The sequence below is a fragment of the Ascaphus truei genome, chromosome 2, assembly GCF_040206685.1.
Source record: "Ascaphus truei isolate aAscTru1 chromosome 2, aAscTru1.hap1, whole genome shotgun sequence".
NCBI lineage: Eukaryota > Metazoa > Chordata > Amphibia > Anura > Ascaphidae > Ascaphus > Ascaphus truei.
Window position 1 is genome coordinate 46065357 of NC_134484.1, and position 18464 is coordinate 46083820.

Consider the following 18464-nt stretch of genomic DNA (forward strand, 5'->3'; position numbering starts at 1 on the left):
TCCCCCTCCCTTTGACGCCCCCCCCCTCCCTTTGACGCCCCCCCCTCCCTTTGACGCCCCCCCCCTCCTTTGACGCCCCCCCCCCTCCCTTTGACGCCCCCCCCCCTCCCTTTGACGCCCCCCCCCTCCCTTTGACGCCCCCCCCCTCCCTTTGACGCCCCCCCCCTGCCTTTGACGCCCCCCCCTGCCTTTGACGCCCCGCGCGCACACACTGACTGACTGCCGCACGCACGCACACACTGACTGACGCGCACACAAAGCCTGACTGACGCACGCACACACTGACTGTGTGTGCGTCAGTCAGTCTGTGTGTGTTTGTGTTTCTGCCTCAGACTCACTGACGCGCGAGCAAACACACAGTGACTGACGCACACACGCTACATGAAGCTGTAAAGGAGGGAGGGAGGGGGGGACTGGATTGATGTGAATGGGGGACAAACAGAGAGAGGGGGGAGGAGAGAGAGGAACGGGAACATTACATCCCGGGCAACGCCGGGTCTCTCAGCTAGTTAAATATAAACATTTATTAAACTTACTTTTAAGACTAAAAATGTAGCTCTATTTTAAGTCAGGCACAGTCCCAGTACATTATTTAAGCCACATTGATCACTAATCAGGCCATAGTCTCCATGTCTCTTAGATGGATGTAAATATAACAGAGAGCCATATGGAAGAGTTTCCAATGAAAGTCTTCGCTTGTACTGTGGAAAGGAGAACGCTGCTCTAGCTCAGTGAGTACCACAGCGATCTGTGGCTATACATGTGTTTTATATACAGAAACCAAAAGACATGGAGACGTAGTGTAATGTAAATATCTGTGAGCAAAACGTAAATTCCTAAATTAATTCCGCGTTTTACTGGAAGCGAATTGAGTAACATGATTGTGTATCCAGGTTTTGGTAAATGAGTGAATAAACCAGTAAGCCAGGCTATTAACTGGAAATTAAATTAACAAGTCGCAGCAGGTAATGTTAGAGCCATTGCTAAACACAAAAAGATTGATAATACCTTATTTATTACAGCCTCTAAGTAATACCATTATTATGCAATCCAAACGCCCTCACATGAGGCATACTATTTGTGGTACACTTCAGGAAGGATAACTGTACAAGATTTGTGATGGCTCAAGTGTTGTTGGAAAACCATGGCCAAATCCTTTTTTAAAGTGATAAAAGCATACTGTATGCAGTAAGTAGTATTCGAAAACATACACTTTAAAAATCTGAAATTGCATGTGTAAAATGTGGACAGTGTTTTGTGGAAAAGCTAAACTTAGTAAATATGTGCATATACTTTTAACACGCATAATAATTGCATGTGAAAATCTTTCTGCTCCATAACAAATATTCCGCTACTTTTTTGTGCATTCCAAAATATTTATTGTACAATTATTTCTGCCCAATAGATACATTTAAAGGGACTAAATTAATATGTTTCTGATACTGTATTTGATATGACAGACAGAATAGCAAATCTTTGATGTTCAATATGGTGCAAATTTACAGAGGTTAATGTACAGGTATAGCCCACATAGGGCCACATTGACTAAGCAGTGCTAAGCCATAATGCACCTTAGGGCCATTCATTTGAAAGTGTTGCGGGATGCTAACTACTTACTGGCCACATTTACCGTAATGGACCCTAAGTTGCCTTATGGCTTAGCACCGCTTAGTCAATGTGGCCCTATATGGGCTATATCTGTACATTAAGCGCTGTAAAATTGCCCCATGTAGAGCATTATAGATTTGCTTTCACAGAAACATGGCCGTAAGATGTCTCATGGCTTAGCGCAACTTACTAAATATGACACGTAGGCCCATATGTACTAAGCAGTCTTCTAACACACCTTCCCTTTACAGGAGTACAATGGTCTGTAAGGTGTCTTCATGCAGAGAAAGGCGTCTTATGTCAGAAGATTGCCTAGTGAATATGGTCCATATTTACCAAGGAATAGCTGGTTTGATCAGGGGTTATTTAATTACAAAGTCCCCATTTGAACATATTTTATTATTAAAAAAAAACAACAAAAAATAGCAAAACAATAATAGTCCTAGAGGCAAAACATCACAGACAATATTCTAAGGCCCGGGCCATAGAGGCATGAGGCGATCTGAACCGCGCTGACGCTGAGGCTCGCCTGCTGAAATCTGGGCGATTTCATGCCCATACAGGCTAGCCAGCGGGCGCGATCGGAGCCGGGGGGGAGGGGGGGGTTGGAGGCGGGGCAGTGACGTCGCTGGGCCAATCGCCCGCGACTGTGCTGTGATTGGAGGTTTTCAGCCGACAGCGCGCTGAAAAACAGCTTGGCGCTCGGCTGAAACCTCCAACGCCTCAGCACGCCTGTGGACGCTCGCGTGAGCCCCCTCTCAAGGCATCCTCATTGAGGATGCAGGGGCTCAGCGCGGAGCGTCCGCACGCCTCAGCACGGCCTGTCCTTCTATGGACTCGGCCTAAAGAGTATCTCACAATCATGCTTTGTACAGTGTTTAAACTGCTAGGATAGATTGTGCTCACCATGGTCATATCAATCTGACTTAAAAGTGAAAAGGAACACAACATACAGTACAGTAATGCTATAAAATGTCTAGTTACATATTAGTTGACTGGCAAAACCCTTTTAAAATGTATCCATACCATGTTTAAAAATGCATAAGCACACTATGGCCCAAATTCACAAACGTGTGCCAAGCTTTAGCATGCCTTTACTTGGATTCATTTCAATGGGATCTGAGGCGTGCTAAAGCTTGGCTCCTAAGTGTGGATCTGTCAGGGCTATGCATCATTACATTAATAATAACATGATTCAGATGTTTCTGCTTTCCTGTCAAGAGGTAGCAATCGTGGATGCCCTGTATGACACTGGAAGGCTGAACTGAAGTAAGCCATAGCATATCTCTCTAGTTCAGGGGTGGGCAACTCCAGTCCTCAAGGGCCACCAACAGGTCAGGTTTTAAGGATATCCCTGCTTCAGCACAGGTGGCTCAATCAGTGGCTCAATAACTGTTTAGAAATGAGGCGTTGGGTTGAGTGATTAGTAATACATCTCAATACATAGTCTACTATGAGGCTATTTACCTAGAGGAAGTTTTTGCGTTCACACGTCTAGTCAAGTCATGTTTTTTAATCAATAGGCAAATGCACTGAACGATCAATTTTGCAAATAGACTAGTAAATGCAGTTGTAATTGTATTTTGTGATATATAATGATAACGAATATAGTCAGAGCACAACGCATATTATTAAATAGACTGGATTGTCAATGTTAGAAAATGTTATATATATACTGTATATATATATATATTACTAACAATGACAACACAACCATTTAATAATATGTGTGTATAAGAACATTGGCAGAGAGGCAAGCAGGATAATTACAAACAATTGTGATAGTGTGTGAGAAACCCCATATCGGCATTATGTCCTCTTATTTTGGGGCCAAAGAATCTCATCATTCTGAGTTCAAATGTTTTCTGTTCTTGGGTACGTTTAAACATTCCATTGTGGATTTTGATTTTTAAATCATTTATGGAATGATCTGGTAGTGAGAAATTATGTCCCACTGGTAAGTAGTATCTTCCTTCTTCATGGTGTTGTATAGAGTGTCTGTGCATATTTATTCTGCCTTGAAGCTTTTGGCTGGTTTCCCCAATGTAGCATCTTTGGTCACATTTGTTGCATTGCATCATATAAACCACATTCCTGGATGTGCACCAGTAGGATCCTTTAATATTGAGTGTTCCATGGTTGTGACTTGCAGAGTTTGCAACGTGTGTTGTTGCACGGTTTTGTGCCATTATCTGTGTCTTTAAGTTTGTTATGAAGTTCTCTGTTGACTAATTTCTGTTTGAGGTTTGGTGGTTGCCGGAATGCAAAAATGGGAGGTTTGGGGAAGATTTCTTTTAATGTCACATCCTCTGCCAGCATGGGTTGCAGATCTTTGATTATTTTTCGTAATCCCTCTAGGGTAGGGTTGTATGTGGCCACTAGTGGTATGTGTGTAGTAGGTTCTGTCTGTATTGTAGCACGTGTTCTTGTGGGTTTTTAGTGCAGATGTGATAATTCTGGCAATAGTCTTTGGCTTGTATCCCTTCTGTCTGAACGATTCGGTCAGGGTTGTGAGATGTCTGTTTCTGTCTTCAGTGTCAGAGCATATGTTGTGGTATCTTATAGCCTGGCTGTGTATGATACCTTGTTTTATATGAGTGGGAGACGAAAAAATAATCAAAGATTTGCAACCCATGCTCACAGAGGATGTGACATTAAAAGAAATATTCCCCAAATCTCCCATTCTTGTGTTCCTGCAACCACCAAACCTCAAACAGAAATTAGACAACAGAAAACTTCATAACAAACTTAAAGACACTGATAATGGCACAAAAACGTGCAACAACACCCATTGCAAACTCTGCAAACATATATGCCAAGATCCCACAGCCAGTCACAACAATGGAGCACTCAATGTTAAAGGATCATACTGTTGCACATCCAGGAACGTAGTATATATGATTCAATGTAATAAATGTGACCAAGGATGCTACATTGGGGAAACCAGCCAAAAGCTTCAAGGCAGAATGAATATGCACAGACACTCTATACAACACCATGAAGAAGGAAGATACTGCTCACCTGTGGGACATCATTTCTCACTACTTGATCATTCCATAAATGATATAAAAATCAAAATGCACAATGGAATGTTTAAACGCACCCAAAAATGAAAAAAATTTGAACTTAGAATGATAAGACTCTTTGACACCAAAACAAGAGGACTTAATGCTGATATAGGGTTTCTCACACACTATCACAATTGTTTGTAATTATCCTGCCCGCCTCTCTGCCAATGTTCTTAGCCACACCTTCCTCCCCCCACACAGCACCCCCTTCCTCCTACATGCTATCCCTTGTCACCGTTTATTCCCCGTCCATGTATTCAAACACCACTTTCTCACCCTAACTTATCTACAGTACATCTCTGGGTTTTTTTTTAGCTCATCATATGACATAAATTGTAAGTCCAAATAAAAAAAGTATCACCTAATACTGAAGTACATATACATACTGTATATGTATACATACACACAGTAGATGTGTGTGTGTGTGTTTAGTGTGTTCTTTTCTTTAAACAATCATCAACATTTTTGAATATTATATAATTCAAACACACAATTCAACCTATAACTATTCAATTAAAAAATGATGCCCTATGACCATTTTAGAGGTGGCAGACAAACAAAAGGGCAAAATAAAGGTGTCAATCTGTGTAAAATATCTAAGGATTTACAACTCTGCATGTTTAATTCATACAGCAGAACAGAATAGGAAATACACCCCAAAAAAACAACCGCTTTTCATATGGTAAATCACCTAAATGGTTCAATTAGTTTTAGCTCGGGCCACAGAGGCAAACCGGAAAGAAAAATCATCAGAACAAGCTTTATAACTGCCGATCAGCAGAGAAACAAGGTCATCTAAAAAATTGCCCTGGTTTTCAGGGATTTTTGCCTGATTTTCACTTTCATAAAAAGCCACCTAAGTGTGATCAGTAACATCGTAAATCTAAGAGGGGCTACTTAACAAGATCTCTTCTCATATCAACTTGTTTCCAAAAATACAAAAAACTGTTTACGAGATCACACTGAGTCAATATGTTAAGGGACAAACATTTGCATACATCATATTTCCATAGTATACATTAATTTTCTATTTTCTGTAGGGTCATTGCAGGTTATAACATACTTAATGGATTGAGATGATAATTCTCCACAGGTGCCCTTGTACTATCATGCTGATTTAACGAAAAGTAGCACAGCTCACCGCAAACTCATACTTCTCTGGGATCAATATATGGTGACCACTGAATATTCACAAAAAGTGAATGTTGGAAATGAATTGTTACTTAAGAGCTCACGTTATAGTTTATGTATTATATAAGACCTTTCTATATAAAAAAAATTGGTAGTTTCCATGGGGTTTTATTGTACTGTAAGTAAATGTCAGTATATTTATGCTCCGCTGCACACCCATGAATATCGAACACAGGATTCAAGAATCACTTTTTATTTGCAGGCGACCGTGACAATACGGAACAACATTTCCGGGGGGTGCAAACCCCTTTGTCAGGTGAAACAATATTGTCAATACTATTGCACCTGACTATTACACCGGACAACACTATGTGACCAGGTGAAGGGGGTTGAGCCCCTCCAAAACATTGTGCCTTATTGTCACGGTCAGCTGCAAATACATAACGATTCATTGGATCCTAAGTTGGACATTCATGTGTCTTTGGCAAAGCATCAATATACTTGTATTATACCAGACACAGCAGGTACTCCATCGCTACATAAGGTATTTAAATGGTGTGAGTGCATAGTTTTCCATCTTCTTTTTCACATTTAAAAAAATAGTTTTATAAATAAATTATTTTGAGGGTCCTTGGGCCCCCTTAATAAGGGTGGACATATTCATGTACTGTACCTGTTGCTCGCTCCTTAATCTGGCCCTGATTCCATAACAGATGTCATTCCAATACCTTGCACAGCCTGTCTCTGGTCTCTGTTTACCAGGTAAACATTAAGCTCAATGTTCTTTTTCATACTGCTATGTAAGGATGCAAACAAGTCTTGCGAAAACTACAGTAAATCAAAGTACTCAAAAATATGCAGCATTGTGTTTTAGTTCTGTTAAAATAAAAATGAGGAATAATTGAATATGCATTTTTGGCAATATACAGCGAAGCTAATACTTCCTATGAAGATGAAAGACACACACACACACACACACCGTGTAAGTAAATGTAAAATTGCACAAATCCTTTTTATATCAGTCCTTTGCAATGTCTAACAAACTGAAAAGAGCCCTCACTTCTTGGACATTCATAGCTAATTCCTCAAATATTCATTCCTTTGAGAAAGAAATCAAAGTTTAAGGAATTAGCTATGAATGTCAAAGAAGTGTAGGCTCTTTTCAGTTTGTTAGGCTCCGGCCCCAGTCCTCCCTGCTGCACGTGCGCCTGGCGGCATGACAACGTGTGCAGAGACTACAGCCGCCATCTGCGGTCTTTAGGGGAGCTGCAGGGGAGCGCGGGGGCGGGGCCATGATGGGGGCACGCCCATGACGGGGCATATCTGCCCTGCCATTGGCTGCGTGCCAACCATGTGACTGCGTCGCTGCACGGGAAGAGAAAAATTCTTGTCTTCCATGCCAGCGTACGCGTCACAGCGTTTTGCGCGCCAGAGTCACTGGGGCCTGCCCCATAGAGGGCTGTGCTGTGTGTGTGGCACTGGGGACTCAGCTTTAGACATTGCAAAGGACGGATATAAAAATGATTTTGCAATTTTATACACTCTCTGTGTGTTGTGGTGGTGGGGGAAATGTGTGTGTTTCTGTATGTTTGTGTCGGGGGGGGAGGGGATTATGTGTGTGTATTGTGGTGGTGGGGGCGTCCCGTATTATAAATACTTAAATCTGGCAACCCTACGCTACAATATTATACATGCATAGGCACGTTTTTGAGAACAATGCTCTCTTCCTCAAATCAAATAGTACTGATCTACAGAACCAATATATTGTTTCAACACATTTCGTTTGTTTTTTCTTTAATTGAGCATCATGGATTGCCTTGTTAACCACCTACAACATGGGTCTCCTGTCCTAACTCAGGAGAGGGGTTTAAACAATGACATACTCTGGAGCTACACTTTTTAAATTAGTTTGTGAACGATTATTTTTCCCCTGGTAGAAAATAAAAAGAACCAGATACAAATGTAAAAGAGGATATCATCATCATTTATATGTTTAAGTAAATACAGGTCTCCACTTAAGGGGGCATTGCAATACTTTACAGTCAGTTTTAGAACAACTGCAATGAAATACAATTATTTTGTTACCCAAGAGCCAGACAGGGAACCAGTTATAATAATAAATGGCTGCATTAAATGAACAAAGGTTATATATTCAGTTTACAGATATTTTATGCACAGTCAGAGATATAATTATGGGCATAAGTAACATTTACAGACAGGATTCAATTTCTGTTAGAAGACGTAGGATAGACCTTCAGTGTGTTAGAAGAGATCCTGACTCGAGGAGCTTACAATCTATATTATGTACCAACAGGCTTGCCGACAGCATTCTTGGGGCCCGGGATTGAACTCTTGACCTTGGCCTGACGGCCTGTTGGGTGTGGTGGACTCTGATTTGGAGAGTAAGTTGGGCCTGACTTTTGACCGCCCGGGTCCAACTTCTGGGAATGGCTAGCCGGGCACCCCTCCATCGCTCAACCCGTGACAGTTGTCCCAGCTCTTCCCTGTGTCGGTGGCCCTACATATCTATCAAGGCAAAAATGGTGCAATTCTGGGGCAAAAATAACACACCATAGGCATCAAAATAAAAAAAAATCCAACTGTAAAAAATAGGATTATTTCTTAGATACAGTTGTTTTGTCTCCAAATTGCACCACATTTGCCTTGATAGAGGAACCCCGTGTGATCCTTAGCCCTCACAGCAATTTAGCACTAAAAAAAAGATCATGCACTGACACTGACACATATGCAGGCACACTGACACACACATGCAGGCACACTGACACACACATGCAGGCACACTGACACACACATGCAGGCACACTGACACTGGCACACATGCAGGCACACTGACACTGAAACACATGCAGGCACACACACTGACACACATGCAGGCACACTGACACACATGCAGGCACACTGACACTGACACCCGTGCAGGCACACTGACACTGACACACATGCAGGCACATTGACACTGGCACACATGTAGGCACACTGACACACATGCAGGCACACTGACACTGACACACATGCAGGCACATTGACACTGACACATATGCAGGCACATTGACACTGACACACATGCAGGCACACTGACAAACATGCAGGCACATTGACACTGACACATGAAGGCACATTGACACTGGCACACATGTAGGCACATTGACACTGGCACACATGTAGGCACACTGACACTGACACACATGCAGGCACATTGACACTGACACATGCAGGCACACTGACACATGCAGGCACATTGACACTGGCACACATGTAGGCACACTGACACACATGCAGGCACATTGACACTGGCACACATGTAGGCACACTGACACTGACACACATGCAGGCACATTGACACTGACACACATGCAGGCACACTGACACACATGCAGGCACACTGACACACATGCAGGCACACTGACATACATGCAGGCACACTAACACTGACACACATGCAGGCACACTGATACACATGCAGGCACACTGACACACATGCAGGCACACTGACACACATGCAGGCACACTGACACACATGCAGGCACACTAACACTGACACACATGCAGGCACACTGATACACATGCAGGCACACTGACACACATGCAGGCACACTGACACACATGCAGGCAGGCACACTGATACACATGCAGGCACACTGACACACATGCAGGCACACTGACACACATGCAGGCACACTGACACACATTTTGTTGACATTGGGAAAAATATGCACTACTTGTGAGTTTTGATGAAAGAAATTAATTTTCACGTGAGTTAAAGTTATTAGCCACAACACAGAGAAAGAAAATCCATTTTACAAATCATAATTTGTAGACTTACTCCCACTAGCCACTTATTTGTCAAATGCACTGAGAATGCATTACACCGCCACAATTTGAGTCCTAAAAGTGTAACGGTGTTTCCCCCACCCTATGGGAGATTCCCCTGTTACCAGGGGTATGGTGCATGCTACCTGTTGGCTCACAAGAGGCTGAGGAGGCTGCCGATGTTTGTGGGGACTGCAGAACAGATTTGTGGGGTACATACCCGAAATTTACTCCAAGGTACTCAGCGCCTCCAGATGTATGAAGGTAATCTCCCACAGTAGAACAGACTCCTCTTTCCCAGGAAAGATTACACACCATGCAGGAGGTATATATAACAGGAACTTGTTTATTCTTCTGTACAGCACAGTCTGTCCAATGCAGTCACAGCTCTGGTCTCTCAAACTTCAGATGGTCCCTGGACCTGCACTACGGGTCAAGGGCCCCGACAACAGTCCTAGCTCTTCCTTAGCCTTCTAGCAGGACCAGAAGTATAGGTAATCACTCACTCCCCCGAAGGGAAGGGACCCTGGGCCTATCAGTACACAGCAGCCTGGGTGGGATACCTTGTCTCTCTCAGGGGTAGAGACCAACTAACAATTTTGAGATGCAACCCCCTTGAGTACAGTAGGGGGAGGGTACCAGGTCTGAACCCAGGATTGGGCACCACTCAGACCTAATTCCACCTCCTCCCCTGTCACTCAAGGGTACTGCCTTGAGTGGGGAAAACCCACGATTGGTCCCATCACTGCCTGCTGTTACCAGGACTGAGATGTCAGGACAGGGTAGAATAGTAGCCACACCCAGCCATGGCTACAAAGTGAATATACTTGGATGAAAGAAATGCGCCAACACAGGACTTATTCATTGAAATGAGAATCAATACCCATTCTTAACTTTCCCTTCTACTTGAGTACTTCTTACTCAGTACCCGGATGCACTACTACTGTACAATGAATGCTGTGAGCTGAAAACTGATAACAAATAACTGCCTTTCTGTTTGTTAATCTGGCTTGAGTCCTTGAGATGGCCCTGACAACCATTTAGTTCCAAGGTACAGTAGAAAAGCTGAGTTGTTTCAACGCCCTACCCTGCCAGGCTACACACAAACAAGCTGGCTTGTCTGGTGACTTCCTAATGCTTTGATAATATATAAAACGTGTCAGTCATAAAACACAACTAGCTTGAATTACACTACAGTACCTATGACATTGACGTAAACTTAGCCACAGTCTAAAGGTTGAATCACTCCACACACCTTTTTGTATTTCTTCATCTCTACAATTTCCTTATACAGGGAGAGGGAGTGGCTCAGTGAGTAAAAGACACTGACTGGCACTGAGAGTTTGAAGCAGCGGAGCCTGGTTCAATTCCCGGTATCGGCTCCTTGTCACCTTGTCTCCCTGTGCCTCAGGCACCAAAACCATAGATTGTAAGCTCCACGGGGCAGGGACCTGTGCCTGCAAAATGTCTCTGTAAAGCGCTACGTATAACTAGCAGCGCTATACAAAAAGATGCTATTGTTATTACAGGCACTGAAGAAGTGAATGTCTTTTGACATTTCCACCTCAGGGATACGCCTTGCACAATCACCTGACATGAATGAACAGGTATGGTCAAAAACATAATTCTTAATGTGCAAGATGCTCTATGAAACGAAAATGTTTTCTCTATTTTTCATCTCACCATACATTCAAAAAAACACAACATAAACACTTCAATTCCCGGTGTCGGCTCCTTGTGACCTTGGGCAAGTCACTTTATCTCCCTGTGCCTCGGGCACCAAAAACATAGATTGTAAGCTCCACGGGGACCTGTGCCTGCAAAATGTCTCTGTAAAGCGCTACACAGTACGGAAAAACTAGAAGCACTATACAAGAATACGCTTTTAATGCGGGATCGCAGTAAGATAACCTTTGTTAGAGGTCAGTGAATCCTGCTATAAAGTGTTTAGGAGGATCTAACATTAGTGTTTATAAGGGTGAAACGGTTGTTAATATGGTTTGTGCTACCTCCATGCACAGCCCTGCCCAGGTCTGACACAACAAAAATATAGTCGATGGAAAACACACACAAATTAATTTCTCAAAAGCAATAACCTTTTGCATGTTTTTTGTAGCATATTCCGGACTCGGCTTATTGTTAGTGAATCTTGATATATGAGAACTTTTAGGGTGGGGAATAAGCAGGATCTCTTAATCTTCTGCAGATACCATTAGTATACACTCCTTGATTGGTGAACTAATCCAGAGGTGTGCAAACTTTTTTGTCTGCGCACCCCTTGCTGCTCTCCCTCCTCTGCTCGCGAACCCCCCTTACATTTTCTCCTGTGTTTGCATCATTTGACGCGGCGTTGCCAAGCCACCGGAGACAAGGTAAGGGACTTATTTTACAGAGGCTTTGCGCGCTCCACCGGCATTTAATATGTTGGGGGAAGAGTGCGGGGCCTCTGTAAGCGCCGTGCCACCCCCCGCCCCACTTCACGCCCCTCCAGTTTTGCACCCATGAACTAATCCACTCTTGGTTTTAATTATCATATTTATGCTGATATTACCCAAATGTATCTGTCCTCTCCAGGGCCCTCACCCTCCACAACTGTGTCACTAATTGTCTCTCTGCTATCTTCCCCTGTATGTTCCACCTACTGTATATCTCAATATGTCCAAGACGACAGAACCTCTCATTTTCTACCCCACTGAAATCCATCCCTGCAATGACATTGACTATAAACATGATGACTCCACCATAGCTCCAATACCCCACAGCCAACCACCTGGGAAGTCTTCGTCGATTAATCCTTCTCTATTGTTCCACACATACCCTTGTCGCTTCCACCTTGGCAGTATTGTCAGAATCCGCCTCTTTCTCACCCCAGAATCCACCCAAATCTTAATCCTCTCTTTGAAAATATCCCACCTTCACTTCTGTAATCTCCTTCCAGCTGGTCAGCTCCCCTCCAGTACATTCTAAATGCTGCTGCCAAACCACGTTTTCTCACAGCCCCGTAACGTCTCTTCCTTCCCTCTATGCAAATCGCTATACTGGGTACCAAATGTAAGAGCCACATCCTCACATGCAAAGCTCTTCACAATGAAGCCCCTCCATACATCTCGGAACTCATATCCAAATACTCCCTCACGTGTCCTCTTTGCTCTGCCCATGATCTCCTGCTCTTCTCTGCCTTTGTAACCTCATCGCCCCTCCCGTCTCCAAGGCTTCTCCCAGGCTGCACCCAAACCTATGGAAAAAAAACCTGCCCCGCAACATCAGACTCTCTCCCACCCTACACAAATGTAAAAAAATACCTGAAACCCACTGCTTCAAGGAAGCTTATGCATCACCCACTTGAAATCCTCAATCTTCTACCTCCTGCCTCTATCATAATACTGATCATCTCATATAAAGCTACAGTATAAGCATCCCAGCTGAAAGGAAGCAGCTCACAAAACCTTCTCGTCCTGAATTTTATTTTTCCCGTACCTTAATATTATTTTATTTCCCGACGCAGTGCCCAATATACAGTAGCGTGTACTGTGTATATTGGACAATCATAAATAAATGATATTAATTAGTAATGTAATATGAGTACATGTCATTACCCACAAGACCCTAGTTGCAGTTAAAGCACAGAATACTGTATGATTTGGGTGTAAGGCAGGTTTGAGGAAAATGTTTTATTAAATTAGTATGAAAACTTTTATTGGGAAGACAGTAGAAATGTATAAATTTCAGTTAACATCTGAGGATTATCCTTGATAAATAGAATTGGGCAGCATATAGAAAGGACAGGGTGTACATCCCTGCATATACAGTTTACAGATTCAATCAATGAGATAGTGTACTGGGAGTTCTGGACTTAAAAATGACATGTTAATGCAATACAAATATTGTGCTTCTCAACAAATGAGGGTTGCTGCTAATTAATTGCCTTTAACTGAGTGAGGCTCACACTAAATAAATGACCATTTCAACAAGATCGTTTGAACACTGAGATCTGAGTGTGTTACTTTCCAATGGGTGGTGAGACATATAGTATCCTACAAATAAATGTATTGCTAAATAATGGCTTCTAATGCGACTTACACACATTTACGGGTATAGGGCTGCTAACATTAATAAAATCACATTTAAATGAGCGAACTCCAGTCCCAAGAATGAGACTCACTATTAGTATAAAGTGGGATTGCCTTCACTGGACCCAGCTGGCAAAATGCAACTGCCCCAACATACAGAAAGTGTAGTTGTCAATGTCAACATTGCAATAAGTGAGATACAGCAGGGACAGCTGAGCCACAATTATATTTCACTCCAACAATTTAACATCCCTGAGATCAGCTTTGGACTCAACAATGTATCCAATCCTTGATATGAGGCTGAATAAGTGACACTCACTCCTAATGGTCATTCCCTGCTTGGATAAATGGTAGACATTCATGAAGCCCCATGATCTTCTGACATTCTCCCCTCCGACTCTCCCTCCTTTCCCTTCACTCTCCCATTGCCCCCTCCCACTCCCCTACCCCCCCCCCCATTCCCCTACCCCCCCCCCCATTCCCCTACCCCCCCCCCCCCCCATTCCCCCCTCCCCATTCCCCTACCCCCCCCCCCCCCATTCCCCCCTCCCTTCGCTCTCCCACTCCGCCCCCCTCCCCCCCCCACACACACTACTACCTTCACACATTTCCCGCAACCCAACTTACAATTTCCAAAAAGACAAAGGCTCCAGAGTAGGTCCTGAGCACTTCTATCCCCGTGGGTAACGTGACAGAGGCTGCAGGGTAGGAGAGAGCCGCGGGGCTGGGCACCGGAGGGAGCCCTGTCTCAGCCATTGCCTGCTTTGTGTGTATGTGACAGTGTCAGGGTGCTATAGAACCTGGCATACCTGCCCTGAGCACGTGATCTTCCTGCAGCTCCCGCCCAGCCCAGCCAGTCTGTGTGCAGGAGTCAGGTACAAGGAGGAGGGAAAGAGGGAGGGAGAGGGGGACACACAACTAAGTACCCATAGAAACAGCCTCAATAGTGTGCGGAGGGCGAGGTGGGATAGAGTAGCGAAGAACGTGGGAGAGAAAAAAAAATGATAGAACAATAAGCAAAAAGAAGCTGAAAACTGGACTGCAATATTAATAAATAGGGCTAGCACAGGGTAATCTGGCAGAAGGAGCAGAGGAGTGAGGAGAAGGTAAGGAAAAGCAAAATGACAGGGAAGGAAGGAGGAGAGGAAGGCAAGGCAAGAATAAAGCACCGTGTACTGTGTATAGAGTTAGTGCTAGTTACTGTTTCAAAGGTGGGGAGGTGAGGATTAATAAGAGAAAGGTCAATCACAGATGTAAAAAAAGGTACAGTAAGTATAAAAACAATGCCGTGAGCAGCAGGAAAATGTGAATGAAAAGAAAATAAGATAAATGCTTATATAAATGTTATATTGTGTGTGTGTGTGTGTGTGTGTGTGTGTGTGTGTGTGTGTGTGTGTGTGTGTGTGTGTGTGTGTGTGTGTGTGTGTGTGTGTGTGTGTGTGTGTGTGTGTGTGTGTGTGTGTGTGTGTGTGTGTGACAAAAACCCTCCATTACTGTGTGCTCATCTGCATGTTTTAGACAGGTCTGCAACCCCGCCTTTCACCATTATCACACAGCGCTTCCACTGCAGCAAGGGTATCTGGGAAATGACATGCAAATGAGCACACAGTGTCACCTTTTGCTTCAAAACCATTTTTAACATGGTTCCCTATAGGGTTGCAGACCTGACTAAGACATGCAAATGAGCAAACAGTAATATTTCCATTTGCTATATATATATGTAGCCCTTGTACCCCCTGGGTACTGAAACTACCTGTGCTGCTTTCACCTGTTCGGCTGACAAGAGGCCTGAGCCTCCGCCACTGGGAGCCTGGGGTATATTTATCGTCTAGGTGCAGCGCCTCCACCGGCGAGGGATCCCGACACGGTGGGAGGAGCCCCCCCCCTGGAACCAATACACACAGTAATTGCACACAGATATATGATAACAGTATTTACTATTCACAAAATATATATCTTCCCCATAACACAGCCCCGCAAGGTGTCTCCCCACAGTAACAACTCCCCGCTGTAAACCTCAAAGTTCTGGTGTGCCTTGGTACTTAACTACTGAGTGTCCACCAGCTATCCCTCCCCCAAAGAGTGTCTGTAGGATAGCCCACTTTCCTGTGTTGGGGTCTTAGTCTTAGTCCAGACCAGGACAAATAGTAGAACTCCTCGGATCAGACGTGGTTCCGCGCCGCAATCTGCTACTCCTTTCCTAGGTGAATTCTTAGGCGGATGCCTCTGGAGGGGCCTCCAGCTGGATGGTACCCCTATAAATACTCTCTATCAAGGAGTCTTGGTATGCTCCCATGCTACAGGCCGCACTTCTCCTTCAGGCAATGTCCTGCAGCATATCTCTCTTAATACTGTGGAAGGGTCAATATCTGAGGCCTTTCCCTACAGTATGCAATGTTCCCAATATCTACTGGGGCTCAGGGGATCTATCTGGGACCTTGGGGGGTATCTGGCCTAGTCCAAAAGAGCACTTCTCCCTGGACCCTACCTGCACCCTCTCTGTCCAGATCCCAACTGACCTCTGCACTCTCAGTGCACAAATATATATCTCTTCCCCTTCCAGGGGAAACAGCCGTCTCCTTGGCTCCCTGGCGTCAGATGGTACGCAGCCCCTAAGCTCTATGGGGCTTGTAATCCCCGCGGAGCCTTCATTTCACTGTGGCCGCATGTGCATGGCGTTCTACACATGGGCGACTCGTAATGGCCGCCGACTGTGCTCTGCGCATGCGCGAACCTCCGGGAGTGCGCGCGCAACCAACAATGGTGGCGCCCTGCAGAGGGGGTCGCCGGCAAGCCATCGCCCCCTGCACCTTCCACAACATGCCCCGCAAGAGCGGAGGTAAGGGAGGGGAAACGGAAGGACCGGAGGGGACCGGGTTACCTCCTCCCCCTGGTTTAAAATCCTACGTCCCCGCTTGTGGAACAACATATATACACCTCGTTATATAATAAAGAAATACTGTGCAGGTATATAACTCTAAATAATGTTATACATTTCAATGAACATGTTTATCACTGAGAATAAGAATCCGGTGATGGACTCCGGTGATGTGTTTGCCAAAATTACTCAATTGGTGCTGGATGGCCTCCATCCCCTCTGTATGGGAAATATTGGTGTAAAGACTAGCCACATCTAGAACTTTTTTTACATTTAAGCAGACAGACAATCATGGGTATTCCATCTGTGGCTGTACAGTGTATACAGAATTTTACAGGCACAAGTCCCTGACCGGTAGAGTTTATAATCCATTGTTGGTGCCTGAGGCACAGTTTGATTAAATGACTTGCCCAAGAGATGAGCTGACACAGACATTAAAACCAGGTTTAAAACCAGTGTGATAACCTGTGTGTGGCACCTTCTCCCGTCTCATAGTTATAATTCACTAAAGTGATAAAACAGAAAGATGATAAAATATATTGAAGTGGAGGTTTCGTATGTTTTTAGAAAATCAAACGCATAAGAATGCAACACAATAAATGTTACTGCTGCTAACCCATAAACAGTCGTAAGCATGTATCCAAATAAGATATATGCATAATGCATAAAATCATTAGTAATTACCTTCATTATTAATTAAATGGAAAGCATACATATTCATGCTAAAAATGAACATGGGAACACAAAGACAGAATGGCCCACCTTCACTAAGCTGCGCTATGCAAAAAGACACAAGTATCGTTGCCAGGTATCCAGTATTGAACTGGTCTGTCCTGTATTTGGAAACTCTGTCCAGTAAATAAATAGAGGTAATATTGGACATGTACAGTATGTGTATACTGATATTACCTCTCTGGGTGTGTATGTGTATACCGATATTACCTCTCTGGGCATGTATGTGTATATCATATTATCTCTCTGGGCGTGTATGTGTATACCGATATTACCTCTCTGGGCGTGTATGTGTATATCATATTATCTCTCTGGGCGTGTATGTGTATACCGGTATTACCTCTCTGGGCGTGTATGTGTATATCATATCTCTCTGGGCGTGTATGTGTATACCGATATTACCTCTCTGGGCGTGTATGTGTATATCATATCTCTCTGGGCGTGTATGTGTATACCGATATTACCTCTCTGGGCGTGTATGTGTATACCGATATTACCTCTCTGGGCATGTATGTGTATATCATATAACCTCTCTGGGCGTGTATGTGTATAGCATATTATCTCTCTGGGCCTGTATGTGTATACCGGTATTACCTCTCTGGACGTGTATGTGTATATCATATTATCTCTCTGGGCGTGTATGTGTATACCGGTATTACCTCTCTGGGCATGTATGTGTATAATATACTGGACACCTCATTCTTCCTGTTATTACACAGGTTATTAAGAATTTATATTAGCGTTAGGGACCCCTGAATTGTGGTCTGCCGTGACGTGGGCTCAGGGGCTTACAACAATTTTGGCCAAAAATGTCAAACTAAAAGACCATTTTACATAATAGATATTTATACATGTATATTTAGGCACTGTACCGTGTATGATTTTCACTGGATGTGCTAAAACTGAGCTTTGTCTGTGTTTTATGTGCTGTCTCTGGTTTTAAATATATATTGCCATGCTCAGTAGCACTCCTCTGTGACACTCATATGCTTATGTATATGTTGTGGTTATTTTGGGGGTTCAATAGGAGCTTGTTAGGTGTCCAGTATATTTTACAATTGTGTTTCAGCTAGTCCTGGCTGATTGGAGGTTGGCAACCTCCTACTTAATTTAAGCTCACCCCCTCCCACATTTAAATGGTTAAGG

General features: G+C 43.8%; 1 protein-coding gene across 1 annotated transcript in view; it reads right to left on the bottom strand.

Annotated features, from left to right (window-relative positions):
• The window catches only part of MAL2 (mal, T cell differentiation protein 2), a 38210-nt gene extending 23645 nt beyond the window's left edge, over window positions 1-14565 (bottom strand). The window contains exon 1 of the mRNA XM_075582393.1: window positions 14336-14565. Coding sequence (XP_075438508.1) covers window positions 14336-14464 — 129 coding nt within the window. The 5' untranslated portion in view covers window positions 14465-14565. The remainder of the gene's footprint in view (window positions 1-14335) is intronic.
• Window positions 14566-18464: the final 3899 nt, after the last annotated feature.